General features: G+C 35.9%; 2 protein-coding genes across 8 annotated transcripts; one reads left to right on the top strand and one right to left on the bottom strand.

Annotated features, from left to right (window-relative positions):
- Nucleotides 1–4,925: 4,925 nt before the first annotated feature.
- LOC129564906 (uncharacterized) lies at nt 4,926–10,053 on the top strand. The gene is made up of 2 exons (XM_055439160.1): nt 4,926–8,819; nt 8,950–10,053. Exons 1-2 carry the CDS (start codon nt 8,805–8,807, stop codon nt 10,051–10,053), a joined length of 1,119 nt encoding a protein of 372 aa, XP_055295135.1. The 5' UTR covers nt 4,926–8,804.
- A 490-nt stretch (nt 10,054–10,543) lies between these two features.
- LOC129564831 (eukaryotic translation initiation factor 4E-binding protein Mextli) lies at nt 10,544–18,241 on the bottom strand. 7 transcript variants are annotated; one of them, XM_055438988.1, is made up of 12 exons: nt 18,146–18,241; nt 16,331–16,707; nt 16,066–16,212; nt 15,653–15,804; nt 15,355–15,523; nt 15,200–15,229; nt 14,851–14,922; nt 13,966–14,026; nt 13,468–13,810; nt 13,077–13,329; nt 12,564–12,820; nt 10,544–11,109 (listed from the first exon to the last, which is right to left on the bottom strand). In XM_055438988.1, the coding sequence occupies exons 2-12, from the start codon at nt 16,440–16,442 to the stop codon at nt 10,978–10,980; spliced, it is 1,728 nt and encodes a 575-aa protein (XP_055294963.1). In that variant the 5' UTR covers nt 16,443–16,707; nt 18,146–18,241; the 3' UTR covers nt 10,544–10,977. The 7 variants fall into 7 exon arrangements, with proteins under 7 accessions (XP_055294963.1, XP_055294964.1, XP_055294965.1 ...); XM_055438989.1 differs by lacking the exon at nt 18,146–18,241 and adding an exon at nt 17,754–17,893; XM_055438990.1 differs by lacking the exon at nt 18,146–18,241 and adding an exon at nt 16,935–17,072.
- Nucleotides 18,242–18,250: the final 9 nt, after the last annotated feature.

The following is an 18,250-nucleotide window of genomic DNA, read 5'->3' as shown; positions in this document are numbered from 1 at the left end:
AGCTATGCACTGATTGCATTGTGGTGCAACGAATGAATGTCATCCTCATACGAAACACCCTCGTTCCGGTCAAGGCTTACATTTCCAAATGCACCACTCTACTAATTATACACTAAAACCATTTCCCATTTTTGCAACTACTCAAAATGCTTTTTATGCGAAACGCAAATCAGATCATGGCATCGTCACACCAGGAACAACAGAAAGTAACAGCGAGAAGAAAAAAGAACTATCGCATTTATCATTCAGTGTGAAAATCAACTTAATTTGATTTATTGGCGCTCATTTATTTGAAGTGACACAAAAACCCCGAAAATAAATTGATCCGATCTCATTTGAATACTGAGAATTACATTATCGTTATTTTTTTTTTTAGAATTTCATGAGAAATTTCAGCTAGATGTTACATTCACAGCTTTTATACACTGATTTTAGCTCATCAACTAGAAATTGAATCCAAATTGAGCGCTTGCTGCATCTTCCATTTGCTCCGAATTTTTCGCATTATATCGTTGTACGACACATTTTCGCCTTTTTGACAAAAGATGTGAGAATGTTTTAAGCATCATGTAAGTCGAAATACGAAAAACGAACATAAAAAAAGGGACAAATGGATGAAGAGATTCTACAAAGAAAGTGAAGAAGATTAAAAATAAGAAAGAGACGAAGAAGAAGGAAAAGGAAAGAAAAGAGAACTAAAAGGAAGAGCAGAAAAAAGCGAATGAAAAAAGGAGTTTTCTCTTCAAATGTTCTGCATGTAAAAGGATGCTACAGAAATGATGTTATCAACGACATTGTTTGTGAAAATGACTCCCTCGACATCGAATGTAAACGACAATTTTCATCATGGCAACGAAAAAAGATGTATCCGTTACGATTCCCGACGCGCTGTTCGATGCATTTTTTATGCGATATACACTCTCGCGTTAAAACATTTATTTTCAATCAGTGTGTTGTTCGAATTTGTTTCCCTTTGAGGTGCAATGACTGCTCTGCTTTTTCCATTTTCTGTTAATACCATGTGGCATCGTCATTGGCAGACACGATGTGTGTTTGAGTGGAAACTGTAAAAAGGAAAGCTATAATCTTACGCTAGATGTATCGATTACCATCGACGCTGACATCAGTGTGTGTAGTTTTCTTTTTTCGTACCAGGCATTGATGGTTCGCTCATCGCATTGTCTATTTTTGGGTTTGCAATGCGAGCGAACAAGAGTGAATGAGGGTAACAAGAGTGTGAGACAGAGGCAGGAAGAGAGATGAAGAGATAGAGAGAGGGAAAGACAGAAAGAGGGAGATATAGAGCGACACAGAGAAAAAGGACGATATGAACCTGAACCGAGTGATACGGCATCAATGACGTCATCGTTGAACGCTACTCGTTACATCGCATGCAATATTCATTCACAATGAACTTTTCATGGGAAAGGTTACACAATCGATACTGCCACATTTGTTTGTGCTCTGAATTACATGCCACTTACTGTTGATAATTCAACTGAATTTAGGAGCAGATCCACATAAATTCTCGCATTCCATCCATCTCACATTCATCCATTCTGTGCCTGTGTGGCATTGTATACACACGAACCCAACTACAAATGGATTTGTAACGCTCATGCATTTAGTTGTGATAGGTGAATGTTTGCCATTTCAATTTGTCCTAGTTTTCGTTGATATCACAGGCGAACAAAAAACTTTTCATTTGCACTGAATATTTTGCAACCGCGACCTACCTCGTATCTATTCAGCTTTGCTTTGGTTAAAACTTTTTACTTGGCCACACAAGCTTGTCAACTAGCAATTTGGTAACGAAACGTCGAGATTTCATATTTAAATGTCTGGTAGTCGGAATAAATTGCAATCGCAAACAATTCCTAATAAGTTTGACGATAATAAAAGAGTCTGGGTAAAGAGACTGTAGCTAATCAATATGCAAATCACGAAAGTATTTTGGCTGCGACGCGGTTTCTGCAATTTTATCAGCAAGAAGAGAGACAGAGAGAGCAAAAAAAATATCGTTGACTTCAAAAACGTATTGCGAGTTTTGAAGAAGGTTAAACAGACTGCAGCAATTCCGTAGGTGATTCATGGAATTTCTGCTTGGTTTCCTCCTCAACAAATGGCCGAGAAATTGGAGCATCTTGAAATGAAATACTTTTTTTCTAGCTTAAGCTAACGAAAATGATTAATCAAACTCGAATTTCCATCCACGGCGCAAGTTCTCTAAGTGAAAATGTTTTCATTTGAAAGCGTGTTTCGTGTCTTTTTTGCGATGTTCAAAACTTTTTTCCAATTAACTGTAATAGTCAACTGTATTATGGGCGAGAATGTTGATGTTTGGTGTTGACTCTGGAAATTTTTTGCTCGTTATCATGAGGTTTTGAATACGGAAGCATCCGAATGACGCATAAGCGTATTTATTCTGGGTACTTAGCATTCAAGAGAGCATGAATTTTCAACTTAATAAAATAAGCTTTAACTTGATTAGATTTTCGGTGTTTCAAGTTCTCTTGAAAATAATATATCGGGAATTACATGTAAAGCCAGTGCCTTGGTAAATACAACTTGGAACAACCGTAAATGTCAGAAATGGTTCGCCGAATGCCGTTGCCATTTTCGAAGCGGAAGAAGTCAAATAAATAGTCCCCATATACAGCAGTATACGAGCATCGGAAAAGTGGTTGCACTCAATGGAACATGGGTAACATTTGGGTTGAGTTGAAACCCACATAAAATCGTTACAATTTACTTCAGCTTCCCACGGTCTTTCTGAGAAATGTGTCAGAGGTTGGTTGTTTGGAAATTTTCAGCTGTTTATAGCTTTACATTTGATAAAAGTGCTGACTCTGCGTCGGTTTTTTTTCTCAGTTGTGTTATTGAGCCCGAATCTTGTTCTTGTCTTTAAATGGATGAAAATTACCATCATTTAACATGGAAAACTTATCGGTATTTATGCCCATGGATTTGGCTAAATTCTATTCTCTGCCCCTTATATATTGACAGTATAAATTTGATAAATTCATTCATGCGATGCTCAAACCAAATTTCATAGAAAAAAAATATCGCAGTAAAAATATTTCTCTGAAATTTATTGTCGAGGGATAGCCAAAAATGTACAAAACAAACTATTTACAAATGATTGCAAAAAAAAAATTTTAGTCCAATGTATGACGTATACATTTTGAATGAAGGAAAAGAAAAAGCCCGCGTCGAATTATTGCGATTTCGAAACGTGTGTTTACCAATTTGCGCGTAAATGAGACGATAAATTCGATGTGATGATTCGACTAATCTTTTTCGATGAGTGATATTTCGAGTGATGGAGTAAATTAATCCTTCACCAATGTTTGTATTACGAACACACACGCGCGCACGCGTTCATTCTGTAATATGATTTCGGTTTGATTCGCCCGCGTAAAAACAAATGACGGAATTTTTTTAACAATATATCCATTTGTTGGACTAATTTTCGACAACTGAAATTGCGACGTCATTTTCGAAAGCAAATTCTCTCATTTCCATGATTAGTGCGGGGAGAGAAGTGGAAAAAGCCACACGATATGCATTTCGCGTGTCGAGCAAATGTTTAGTCGGGCTTCAATTTGTTTATGAATCAGCTAAGTTTATTGTTCTATTAAGTTCTGTCACAACAGCAAAAATTAATTATGGAAAATCACCCATTGAAACCACAGGATAAACAACAGCTGGGATGTTTTTTACTATTTTCCATCCATTTTTATCGCTTTTCCTTTGTCTCCGTCTCTTTTCCTCAATGAATTCAATTTCTCGTTCCCTCTCTCTCTCTCTCCCTCTCTCTCTCCCTCTCTCTCTCTCTCTCTCTCTCTCTCGCTCTTACCGCAGTTTCGATTAATCACTTCAAATATTAATACCATGGATTTGATTGTTTTTTACGTCAAAAAGATATACTCAGCGAGTGACTGCGAGTTAAATGCGGCTCAACAGATGTGTTTTCAAGCCTATAAAAACAAATAATCGCTACCTATTTTCGCCATCTTTCATTGAAAATCTTCCAATTTCCCATTATAAAAAACGAATTTCAATAGATTCAAAATGAATAAGCGTGTTTACCTATGTCAATTAAATCCATCGCAATATCAAATACACTTCGGCTGCTTAAAGGTAGTGAGGGCATTTTCCAAACATACCCATCGCACCATCATTATCCATAACAATTTTCCAAACCAAATTCAGTGTTCAATATCGATTAATGAAAACGGCCCATACTCCAATGTCTAATTTTAGAAAATTCCAAAAAAAATTTCAAATCAATAATTTATTTTGTGAAATTGCTTTAACCACGACCAAAATACCCATAAATAAACTATTTCGCCCTTCCGTCTTGAACATTCAATCGACATTCAAAAGCGAGTCAATAAAACCGGCTTGAATAAAATATATTCCGTAAACAACAAACTGTTTCCACCAGAGTTTATATGTAATATGAAAATATTTCGGTTTGATGTTTGCCAAATATATCGTTAGCCTACGTTAGTGCTCTAAACTATGTGAAATGTCTTGTGGCATGAAAACACAGCATTCTTCAACAAGAAAATTCATTCCAGCGAGAGAAAAGATTCTATTTTTTGCACATTCTTTTGTAACAGAAGGAGAGCTTTAAAGTGCGCATTGCCAAACTTTTGCTGCTTAAGGTGTTATTCATGAATGAAAAATAAAGTGGTTGCTTGGCGAACGACGATGACGAATTATTCAGAAAATTCATCGGAAGCATTTCATTTGAGCTTCGGTTACATAGGATTGTTCGGTGGGTCTCGTGAGAATTTCAACATATTCAAACGGTTACGTTTGTTTACTTAGCCAAAAATGCGGACGAATATTCGAAATGCGTTCGAAAATTTATGTTCGATGGCATTTATACAAGTACACACAACCGACATACCAACAACATAAATATTGCGCAATTGTTTTTCGGTCGAGCATTTTTAGCTTTCTTTCCTTTGAAAACTATTTTTTTCTCCGTTTTGGCACATGTATTGATTGATGTTGATGTGGTTGGTCAGTGATTGAAAGCGCGTGCATACAAAATTCAACGAACGACCAACTGATGAATAAACGGTAGCACGACACACGACGGGCATACACATTACACATACACACATACTCACGATATGAAACGACAATGAGACGATGACGTCGTTGAACAGTTTATGTGCGGTGTGCTGGTATGCGTGTGTGTACGATACGCCACGTTGGCTACGACGATCTCAGCTGTTTCACGACAAACAATCAAATTTTACTAATTCGATTTTTCCCAAATAAATTGAAGATGAAAGACGAAATGAAAGGAGAAAAAATGTGTGCGTTGTTGCGCAAATTCATCACTGTCGTATTGTCTAAATGTTTTGATTATTCAAGCGGCGAACGGGTTTTGAAATCAAAACAAACACTGTTATCGAATTGTCGGGCAGACGAATTGCACGCGCTCTTGCTCATCTCTTTTGATTCGCTCTGGTCTCTTTTTCTCGTCTCTTTCTAGTGGTTCAATGTGAGGAAGAGGTTTTGACTAAACCATTCTGTTTAGTATAGGTCCTATGCTGCAATAGGAAATAAGTTTCAGCTGAAATTTCAAGAGAATTCATTTAAAATAGATAAAAGGGCCTCATTAAGAGCGTTATTTTAGCTAATTTCATTAAATTAACCCAATAATTGATGTCATTGTATTTAAACTCGCACTCCTCCGATCGATACATATCAACGCACCGACATTGATGACGTCAAAGAATCGAGGGAAAATGTTCGCTCTAGAGTGTATGGCTTTGGGGTTGAGCTCGTCTTTGCACAAATAACAAACGGATGAACGAACTTCAGATCGTAGAATCGAGATGAATTTCAAAGAGTTCTATTTATATCAATGCAAAAAAAAGTATATTGATTTCCATCACAATGTTCATTCGGGCCCATTGATAACGGCGGAATGGCTTTCGGAGAATCGGTTTCCTTTTGACAGAAAAGGTCATATGAATTTGATTACGTTTCAGTCATCATTACTTTTCGGTAAAAATGGATTGACAGCGAATTTGTAGTCATGGAAATTCGGTGTTGCGAAGCGAAACAAAAGCTGCAAAATATGAATCGAGTTGGCTGTCGATGAATTATCCGCCCTGTGCGAGCGAAGGAAAATTGGAGAGAAAGTGGTACACAGCATCCGACTCTCTGTTGACTATGATTTTTAAATAATTTCATTAACATTATTTACTACACACAGCTTGATACAGCCGAAAAAACGTATTGACGTCAGCAACAGCCGTAAGTCGACGATGTATACATTTTTTTTTTCATTTGGTACGGTCTCCGACTACTCGAATCGAACGAAAGAGTGTATTACAAAAGCGTAATTAAATTATATGTTGGGGAAATTTGTTGGGCGGCCAATATGTGCGATTGTGTATATTATGACGGTGAGTGTGTGAAAAATGGTGTATGATGCGATGAAAGATAGATTTACACCGCATCATCTTGTTGTGTCACACCATATGCTATATGATTTGTGACACATTTACAATTGTAGTCAGCCGAAAAGATAACATCGCACGTTTTGAGTTTTTCCAAGAAATTACCGTCACTGAAAATAAAAAAAACAACAACAGCGATATGCTTGAAATCGCTACCTCAGAAATTTCGCGCGAGAAAAAAAATGTAGCATAAGAAAATTTATTAAGGATGAAAGAAAAGATTGAGTTCTATTATAATCAGATATGACGGTAGCGTTGTTTTTTTCCTCCTGTTCTCCAATGCGAAAAAAAGAATTTTTCGAGAATGACTAAGCCAAATGGTACAAGCATATGAAACGAAGCCGGCAGCCACTCTGTCTTCAGCCCCATAGTAAATTGTACAGTAAAACCTGTCAATAACGGAATCCCGTGGGAAATGTTTTTTTCCACTATTGGCAAGAATTCCAGTATTCACAGGATCCGTTATTCAGAGGTTTTTGAGTCGATTCAAACAAAATTTTCCATTATTGAGGGTAAAAAGAAACAAAACATACATTTTTATGGGTATTCAATTATTATCAAATCAAGTGATATAATGAACGTGAAGAGGAAATAATGAAATAAAAGTATTTTTTTACTAAATGAATGAAGGAAAAACGAAAGTGAAAAAACAGCGAAATTCACTGAGTGAATGACAAACATCACTTTCTAAAATTATCAAGCAGTCTGAACAATGACTCAAAATGAGAAGGTAAATGATACTCATTTTTTACACTATCAATTTGGCAGCAATGAATTCTGCATTTCATGAAACAAAACAATGATTACCAAACTTAATGTAAATGCACTGATCAAGTGAATATGTTTTTACTGGGAGCTTCAAAAATTGGTTTGCTTGAATAAATAAGCAATGATTTTGGCAGACAAAAATGAAAAATAATACTGAAATGAAGGTAATGTAAATTGTACTGCACAATTTTTATGATGATCAGTGGTTTTGATAAAGGAAAAAATTTAGTTTTATATGAAAAAGAGATGAATAAAAGACGAAAAAAAAATTTCGTGAAGAAATTTTTTTCCACTATTCGGAGTTTCGGTTTTCCGTTATTAACAGGTAAATTTGTATGGGAGAGCTCAACGGCCAAATTTTTTTTCCACTATTGACACGATTTCCACTATTCCCAGGTTCCGTTATTGACAGGTTTTACTGTACTTTCAATTTGTTTTCCGTTCGAGCGAATCGAAAATAAACAATATCATATAGAAATTAAAACACGCTGTTAATTGGTTTCAAAGACAAAAACAACAGCACACCAACCCACAGAGGAGTAAATGGTTATGAAATATTGGCATTGATGCTAATTTTTGGCTCGCTGAATACATAAAGTTCCATTTCACCTTTTGATGTTGTCTCAACATGTAATATATGGAACACGTGTACCGAAATTTTAATTGCTTCCGATGTTCTCTCCCTCTCTCTCTCTCTCTCTCTCTTCCTCACCAACTCCTGAAAAATGGAATCAATTCTTGATGAACAACTTTGTACCGAGACAATGCTTCTCATTTCCTTTCGGTTTCGTTTCACTCGCATAACGATATTGTTTACAGTAATTTAATTTGCAGGTACTTCAATTTTCTGTTTCCTATGAGTGGGATTTTTTTGATATGGCATACACAAATCAGCCATCTAAAAGGCTTCCCATGCACCGTTTCGAATACAAAACGCTTTTCATGCACATAATTCTATGTTTAGAACAAATACGTATTCGTTTTCATTCAATTTGATTTGATGTTCAATTTTTTCAATTAATCATGAGTTTATACCGTTGAATGCATATTCATTCATTTAAACCAAATTGAATCAAAATTCGTGAAAACGCCCTCGAAAATTCCCTTCATAATGTGAACAGTAATGATTTGCTTGGAACATTGGTTCATTCAACAAATTATAACCATCATTCAAATTGTGAATGAATTCCACATGGATTCACCACAAAAATTAATCATACCACGTATATCCAAAAATAGCCTCTATTTGCGCTCATTGACGTTAACGTCGACTAGGAAGTGAAAACAGTGCACTTGAATAAAATGCATTTTGTGGCTAATGCACACGTCGATGGAAAATAGTGGTTAGCTTATGAACAGGTTCTGCATAACATGTAACCATCGCAGGTAACGCACTATCATTGTGGCTTCGAGCAAACGAGTTTATTGCACCAAACTGCGATAATGTGAGGCTTAGCTCACATTGTGAGCCCATAAATAACTGTGCAATGCACACGTTCGAACAATCAATTATAGTCGAAATTTGGAGCTGAACGGATCAACATGCAGTTGCATTTGGTAATTTTTTTTGTTGAAAAAATCAACAGATTTTCGTTGAGTGTTTCATTTTAAAATTGGTTTTCTAACAACTTGATTAAAGATAGTTTTGAACAAAATTGGTTAATGTTGAAAATTTGCCTAATTTCAGTTATTGTTATCGACGCTATTGGGATTGTCGACGCAATCTCTCATGGTGCCAAAAAATGTGCCAAATGCAGCGTTATACCGAACTATTCTATCAGATCCATCGAATTGGTATGCGGATTTAGCACCAACATATCCTGTTGCAAAAATTGGTGCATTTTCCCGTTCGGCAGTTGAGCAACGCCCTCAGCTAATTCTTTCTGATCCAAGCAGTTTGTATTCGAGTTTCTGGCCAAGCGAACGCTTGACCGTGTCAACATATGGTGCATTTTCTCGTGCAGCAGTTGAAAGTCGGCCTTCACCTCAATTGGTCCTCACCAATCCAGCCAATTGGTTTTCCGCCTTGACACCGTCCCAAGGTTTTACACTACCAATTTTCCGACCTGTTCCTAGCTTTTTGTCGAACAACTGGAACATTCAACCATCTGTAGCAGTTGCAACCTCTACACCAACAATCACAGAAACTGTTCCAACGACCACAGAAAGCGTTGTTTTGTCTACAACAGCAGCACCATTGATAGAAACGGCTTCATTATCAGAGGAAGTTCCACTGTCAACAAACGCACCGTTAGTTCCATCGGCTCCTGTAGAAGTTCCAACAACAGTTGCACCAATCGATGAACCAGTCACGCCTGAGTTTCGTTTGCCAGTCTCTACTCGACCACCAGGCGTACCACATCACTTCACAGACGACGACAATTACATTCGATACCGAATTTCCGATGGAGTTCATACGATCATGTCCAATCGTCAATCATTCGAAATCAGATACACGAGACCAAATTCCGGATCGTTTTTGACATCAGAGAAAGTTTTAGATGATATTGCAATTGAATCAAAGGCAGTGCCGTTCGAAGATGCAACCAAATTAGTAACACCTGTTGACACACCAGTTGTAACGCCCGTTCAAGAGACAGTAGCTCATTTCGTTCCACCACTTATCCGCGGCTCAAACGATGCAGCCCTTCATACAGTTGCCAAAGTGCCATTGAATGATATCACAGTTTTAGCACTTCCTCAAACTGAACCACAACCATTTTTGGTATCGCGAATTCAAAGCCTTCCATTTGAAGGAAATTATGCTCGCACCTTCGCTACCGTTGTATAAAGAAAAAAAAAACAAATGAGCATAAAGTAAACAAGCATATAGCTTCAATGGACTGGCATCAAAATGGAGACGGTCGATGATATTTGAACAGTTAATTTAAAGTTCTTTCGGCCTAACGACATTCATATTTACTTATAAACAAAAATTTGATTGTAAAAAGACACTATGTACAGAAAAAATATAAGAAAATATGAGCATTTCCTTTTATTTTTGTTTTAAAAGGTTATTTTTTCTATGCGTTTATTATATTTTTTGTCAACAAAAACTCATCGCTAAGTTCATTACTTGGGCCTAAGTCGAAAATGTTCAAGATGCAGCAATTTATTGCATTTTAATTCAATTTTGTTCGAAAAACTTTAGTATTTTAAATTCCATATGATTCCTTTATCAAGTCCAGTTCATTGACATTTATTCTTGAACTCACCTAAGCCTCGAAGGAATCCACTATTGACGTAATTCGAATTTTTTGTAAATAAAAATAGAAAAAAAGTGAAGTCCAAACATGATTTTCCACAGTTTATTTCCCAATTTGTTAATAGACAAGTAATGATTTAATATCCAAAAAACGATGTGAACAATTTTTTCAAGTATTTCATTCACTTTCCTAATCGAAATTTGAAATAGAGGCTGATTTGGTGTGCTCATGCTTTTGATGTTTTCGTACAAAAATAAATAAATCTACTGCATTAAATGTTTATAAATATAGAGAATAGAATTAGACTAGAATTTGAAATTTTGAGAGATTCTATTATTTTTTTTTTACAAAACGAAATGTACAATACCCAGATTACATGATTTGTCCAATACAATCTTATGATAGTTACAAAAAAAAATAGTTGATAAAGTCACTTGACGGTGTTGTGTCTCAACTAAAATTATTTCTAATGATTTTGACAACCAAAGATGTAAATGCCAAAAAGAGAATCAATCACTATCGGATAGAGGTTCGGAGTGTTTGTCGTCTAGCAACGGTGAATTTTGTTTTATTGTCGTTGTCAAATCATATGTGCGCTCGTACGTATCTGGGTTGAAGAATTTATCTTCGTCTTCGGCGGTCTGAAAATAAAAACATTTGCCAGCTCTTATAACATAGACGTATGGATTTGAAGAGCTCAATGGACAGCAAACAGCGATAGATGTTAAAGGATAAAGAGCAGCATTCACAGGAATTCACGTCGTACTTACCCAAAAAAAGCGAGTTAATTATTTTGTGTTAAAATGCATGACAGAGACAGTGGTGAACACAGCCAATAAATCGGTAAAACACAAAGCGTTAGTTGGTTTTGATTTCGCAAATCGTTCAGATGATGATTTTATTTCTTTTCATTCTTTTTTTGTTGTTAAATACAATGTTATTAATGTTAGTGATGTGTAGACTCGTAGAAATATAGCGAAAATAAAAACTAAATAAATAATTTTTTTTTTGGTTAGACTTTGTAATTTTTTCTTGTTGCTTTTTTCCCATTTTCGAGTGTTTAGCAAAATAAATAAGGAGGATAATTGAATAATAATGGGGCGAAAAGTAGCTGCCTGCTTCGATTGTAGCTTCAATATTTCTTTTGCCCACGTTTAAATCAACAAAAAATGAAAACAATAAATTAGGGAAAAAACGTTTTGGTCATTAAATACTCAGATTATAATAATTATGATTCGAAAAATATCAATTTTTGTTGCTCTTTGATTTTTTAAATAATTTCTGGTTTAAATAATCGCATTGCTTTTTTTTGTCTCGAAATGTCTCGAAACCTGATTTTTATTTTTGCCAACAAATTTTGAAATTAATTTTTTTTCTACAATTTCGATTAGTTTCAAGGCCAAAATATCTATCCGGAAAATTTGTTTTTTTCTTTTTTTAAACTTTATCACAGTTTTTAAGGAAATTCGGGAGTAAAGAACGTTCGTTTTTTTATCGACGGAATACTCAACTCGAATTACATTGACTTTGAGTAAAATACTTATTTGGGTTGAATGCATGAAAGTGAGAGGCTATAACAAAACGGTCTACTGTGACTGTGAGATGTCACAATGTGTTTGTTTTTTCTTTGTTCACGCGAGAAATATGATTTTTTTTTCTTAATTTCATTTGATTTTTTCTCTTTCTTTTGATGAAGTGAAAATTTAGAAAACATCATGTCATTTCATTTATCAATTGCATTTTGTTTATCAAATTCGATTTCGTGTATTAGAATATGTTGATTTTTCTGGTTTTTTTTCTGTTCAAATCGTTAGTCTTTCATATAAAAAAAAATGCATGATTCGTTTTTTGATTCATGTAACGATACTTCGTTCTTTGGAAGTCGTTGTTTGTTTGGAATGTGATTTAAACACTTCGAGTTCCTTTTTTAATGTTGTTGTTGTTGTTGTTTTTTTGCAATATCTCAGTGACAGCAAGTCTATTGGGTTACTGAGACGCTGCGTCGCATCGAGTGGTTAGACTTAGCATGGAATTTGTTATTGGTAACGTTGTTCTGATTGAAATCGTTGTTGTTCTTGTCATCAGTGTCACGTACCTTATTGCGTACGATGTTTGGATAGAGTTCGCAGATTTTCAACCAGTCATGGGGAAATTGATGCGAATGATGGAACGTGGCCATTAATTTCAAACGATCATTATCGTATGAAACGTGTACGTCCGATTTCCTCTTCGGCACAATCTCCTTCAACGAATCCATTTTGGTGTCGGCCAGCGAAAAGTGACTACGACGCGATCGTGTCAATCCATTGGTTGGGATGGGCTTCGTTGCATCTGTATTGTTCTGAGTTACATCTGCGTGTGAAACAAGAAGATGAAGAAGGAAATAAGTAAGAGAGTGTGTATAAGTGAGGTTGGGACATTTTTTTGGGCTAAGTATTTTTGTCGATAACTGGTTAAATACATATACAATTAAATCTGTCGAAACAAAAAAAAATGTTGGTAATGAATACGAAAAAAAATAATTTCTTTAATTAAACAAAATCTTTTCAATTCTCAAAATGATTGGTATCAACTTGACCAAAATCTGAAAAGTGCCAAAACCACATACCGTTCTTTTCTACGATGAATACCTCATCTTCGTTGTCAATACTTGCATGATAATTGCTGTACTGATTCAAGTCAACACCGCTGTCACCGAACGGGGATGTCGAATTTAGTTGATGCGACAGAGGAATTACTGTAGTTGGCGTTGTTACCGAAGCAGTTGACGATGAATTCATTAGACCAAATTCAGCACCGGCCTCAACACCCGATATAAATTCGGTGCTTGTGAAGTATTCATCCAGAACAAGCTTTGAAATCTACGAATAAAATGGGGCATTAATGAAGTTTTAGCAGTTTTTTTTTCTCGCAAAGCGAGAAAGAAGACGAATATGAATTGAAGAACGAAGTAGGAAAAAATGTCTGAAAAGTGAAAATATCCCTTTGAAAATACTCACTCGGACCAGATCGAGGGAATCGCCGGTAATTTTGATGCTGTGATGGCCAACGTTCACCGTGAATTTATACTCGCCAACCGATGCATCATTTGTCGACAGACTGTGCAGTAGAACGTTGCCAGCTGCACCACGAACCTTTTGATTGCCAGCCACATGTGTGTAACCACTTGCCGATGGCATGCCGGCAACTGAGCTGCGATTGACGCGTATCTGTGTTTCATCGGAGTTGGACGAAGTCAGTGAACTGCATGAACCAGCACCAACAACGCCTGAAGCCGTTTCATCCAAGCGAACGGGCGAAGCATTACGGCGAATTGTATCTTCGATCAAATGTTTTGCGTAGCTGAAAAATGAATAAAACACAAATTGGTCAAATGAGTGAGCAGGAAAAAAGAATCGAAACACTATGAAAAATGTCTCAAAATATTAAAATAAAAACAAAATTGTGAAAAAAAATCGAAATATTGAATTTTTCAAAATAAAAACGACTCCACTCACATGATTTTCTCTTCATTGGGTCCGGTGATTTGAACCAATCGTTCTTTGGCACCAGGGTTAACTGTACAATTTGAGAAGCATATGGATTAGTCGTTTGTTTGTCATCTTGTATTGTTTGAGGTTAGGGCGAATTAGCAAGGCAAATGAAGTATTCATGCACGACAAAAAAAAAACACACACAATGAAAATGACACAGCAACAACCGAAATTATAAACGAAAACACACAAAAAACTAGATGAATCATACCAAAATCTTCAAAAGTTGGAATCTCAATAGCACTTCTGTAGACAGTCATATTACCATTTAATAAGTTGAACATTATTTGTTTCGGTACAAAAATTATACACACACAAAAAACTCTAACAATGATATTTAAACTATTGGATTTGCTGTTGTTTTCACTTTGCGGTGGTTGCAATGATGGATGTTAACTGAATGTCAATAGATGAGTGTGTGGTGAATTGTGTTTAAGATGCGACCGAACTAATACAAATGCAATCGAATCATCACAGCACAGCGCAACTGAACACAGAGACTGTAGCGATGCGGCAAGTAATATGTACCGATACACAAATGACCGAATGATACTGAATGACAAATGATGAATGTGTTTTAATAACAAGTGCTAAAAATCAAGGGTTGGCATTACGCACTCTCTAGCAGCGAGTACTAAAGACTAAACACAAATGATTTTTTAGACGCAACAGATTTTCAGTATAAAAAAAAACAAGCAGTAAATAAAAATTGGAAAATTATTCGTTTAGTTTCGATAGCAGGCGCATTCAAAAAGAAAAAAAATAAGGAGGTTTCATTTTAAGACGGCAATTAAAAGAAAATCAAGGTTAATTTCATGTGTTTGTTTAGGATTCTTTTCGGATTTTTACCTCTTTGAAAAGAAATAATCGTTTCACTTAATTCTTCGATCATGTGGACGCGTCTACCTTTTATGCCCATCACTATTGCGATGATGACAAAGACGACAAAACAACAACAAAAAAAATGAGAAAAACATGGATTTTTCAATATATTTAAAGAACAATCACAAATTCGCTATGTTTCTCGATCGCTGAATATCTTGCCAAAATTTCTACACCACTTAAAATGCTATTATTTCTTATTTGTCAATGTTTTTCATTGGAACAATTTACACAAAATCACTTCACTTGGTGGATGATGCAGTTCATCATTGATGAACCAAACAATAATCATACACACACACATTTTCGAACTCACCCTTTCCAGAGTCAGCATTGCGGATGACCACTGTGAATGACAAGAAGGAAAAAACATTAATTTTGTTTTAATGACTGGAAATTTGTTCAAATAACATCGTTCATGCACGAAATTTGCCTTCAATTCATTTGTAATGGCCGATAAAAACTATTTACCTTCGTCCTTGGTGTAATTTTTGCCAGGGATCTTCGTCGGTTTGACGAATTTTCCAGATGTTCGGATCACTTCGCCCGGATTCAAGATGTTGTGTGTCAACACAGACGAGGGGGAGGTGTCTAACAAGGAAATGTCTTGCAACACTGGTGCCACCATTATGTTCTCAGGCTGGAAATGCAAATGTTGCAATTTTTTCAATTTAAAATGGAGCAGTCAATAACACTAACTCATGCTTTTCGAATGGAAGAATTGGAATAATCAGAGTCATAAATACTCCTCATTTGGATCAACAATTACCTGAACATCGGACACTTTGTGTTTATAGTATGTGTTGAGACCGTCTGACACATGCCAATTTTTAGCACGCAATTCAATCAATTCCAACAAATTCATTCGCGTTATTATACTCAAACGCTCATCCTGTGATGCATTCCGAAATTTCACGTATGCTGAAAGTAAAACCAAACAGTTTGATTGAGTTTTTTTTTGTCAAATATTAACATTCAGCTTAGCAGAAGTGGAATTAAAGAAGAGAAAGGCCATGAACTTGGGAAAGAAGTGATGAAAAAATGAACAGAGAAGAACAACTGATGAACAAATGATCAAGTGATCAAGAAAAAAAAATGGAGAAACTGATGAAAAATGAAAGAAAAGGTGAAAAAGTCAACAAAGAACAAAAGAAACACGTAAAAAGTGCTTGAATCAATTACCTTGGTCCAATGTGGATTTCGAATATTCTTCCAATTGTGGGCCAAGGATGCGTAAATTCGATAACAACAATGCCATGCTGTCCGGATTGCATTGACCGATGGACACTGAATCGGCAACATTTTCCACTAATGTTATTAGTTCCTCGACTGCAATCAATGAAAAAAAATGTCATTCAAAAATCCAAATTTGTCCAAATGAACACAAAAAAAAGTTTGTTCAAAAGCATTGCCGAACAAAAGATGGTGATTGTCAATGAATACATACTCGTTTGCAATTCGTATGCAGGCGTTGTGTGGTGTGTTTGTCGGTTGGCATTGTTTGATTTCAATGGTCGCGGTGCCTCCAAATTTTTCAATGATCGGCTGACTTGCGACATCTTCTCCGACTTGTTTTTGTATATTCACAAAGAAAAAGTAGCAGTAGCTTGTACCACTGTCTAAAATTGCACTAGATCACTGTTAGCTGTCACAACTAACTTCCGTGCTTCAATTCGAAAAAAAATCAGTCTTCTCAGTTATTCACGTTTGATTGTAATGCATACGATATGATGAAAGAAAATAAAGTGTATATTGCTTTTGTCGTTCGTTTCTGTTTTGTATGTGTGATGGAATTCGCGTGTTTGAGTGTGTCTGCACCTCCCCCTGAAAAAGACAAAACGAAATTCTGCTTAGAAACATGTATAAATATGAAAAAAGAATGTGTTGAGACTCCGAAGCAAGATAAGAAATTGAGATGGTTCAAACGGTTAAGCCGACTCACAACACAACACAGATAGCCATGGTACCGTTGTGCAGTGCGAAAAATAAAATAGAAAGTTACTGAAGACAATCGATTGTTTGTGTCAAGATACGCTAGTATCAGAGAGTACCGTTTGAACAAATTGCGAACAGCATGCACACTGCGGCTGAACGCGCGATTTTCCGAAACACTGAAACCATGTGAATCGTCGTTTGCACTTGACTTTTCCGCCAGCGGTACAGAACGGAAAAAAAAGATGTCACATAGGAGTCCATACAAATGCATAGATAGTACAAAGTATAAATAGGTGGTGTGTGCGAAAGAGCAAGAGCCAGTGAAATCGATACACGGCGCAGCGATTGTGAAACGATGAAACAGCAAAACAGAAAATCAGCATTGAAATGAATATAATAATTTTTGGTGAACAGGCAATTTCTTCGACCAGAATTACAGGTGCTGAATCGGATAAATTCATGCACAAATTAAACAAACTGTTTTAACAACACAGATAATCCACAAATAAGGCGTTTTAATCACTTCAACCTAGAAACGTACAGACGAACAAAAAAATCCACACAACAATGTAATTAGACTTTCTGCACGCTGATTTATCGCTTCATTCGACTCAATTCAGCCAGTGGCTTTCAATCAATTAAACAATTACGAAGGAGCGACGCACTTTAAACGCAATTCTCTCGGTTTTTTTCTCTCATTCTCATCTCAACTCAATATTGAAAACCCATTTTACACTGGCATGATCTCACAAAACGAGATGAAAATACTTCAATCTATCGCAATAATTATAGATATATTTTTTTTCACTCGACGTCTTCGTCAATGGTTATGTGACTAATTAAATTGAGTTGATCAACAAAATAAATTGCAATTAAATGACGGAAAAATGGTTTCAAACGCAAAAAAAAAGTCAACAGAGAAGAAATTATGTTACCTTCCGAGATATTTATTTTAATAAATATGACAAACACAAATTTTTCAGCTTCACTGGATGATACATTCATACACACATGCATACACACACCCATCAACATACACTCGTCTGCGTGCATGTATATCAGAATCATACGTCGCTCGCTGACACATATGTTTTAGAAAATTCAAGTCGAGAGCGCTCACGGCTCACGAAATTCTTTTCTCTTTCAAATTTCTCGACTGTGTGTTTCTATGCAAACAAAAAAAGTGTGTGTTCATCTGCGAGAAAAAACATCAACGTTGTAATGAGATTCACTTAATCCACGATTAGAAAGTGTGTTGATGATATTCTGTACAAAAACGGTGGAATCGGAATTGAATTTCGATAAAAATTCACAAAAAAATATTTACCTAAAACTCCAAACAAATGTCCATTCCCTTGCACAATTCAAACCAATCTACGATGTTTTTGCGACTCGTCGTGCGATATGTTTGTGTTTCAGTTTCACATACACT

This window comes from Sitodiplosis mosellana, unplaced genomic scaffold (genome assembly GCF_009176505.1).
Source record: "Sitodiplosis mosellana isolate CC-2019 unplaced genomic scaffold, AAFC_SMos_1.0 Smas_scaffold_2, whole genome shotgun sequence".
Classification (NCBI taxonomy): Eukaryota; Metazoa; Arthropoda; class Insecta; order Diptera; family Cecidomyiidae; genus Sitodiplosis; species Sitodiplosis mosellana.
This window is presented reverse-complemented; position numbering and strand designations above follow the sequence as displayed.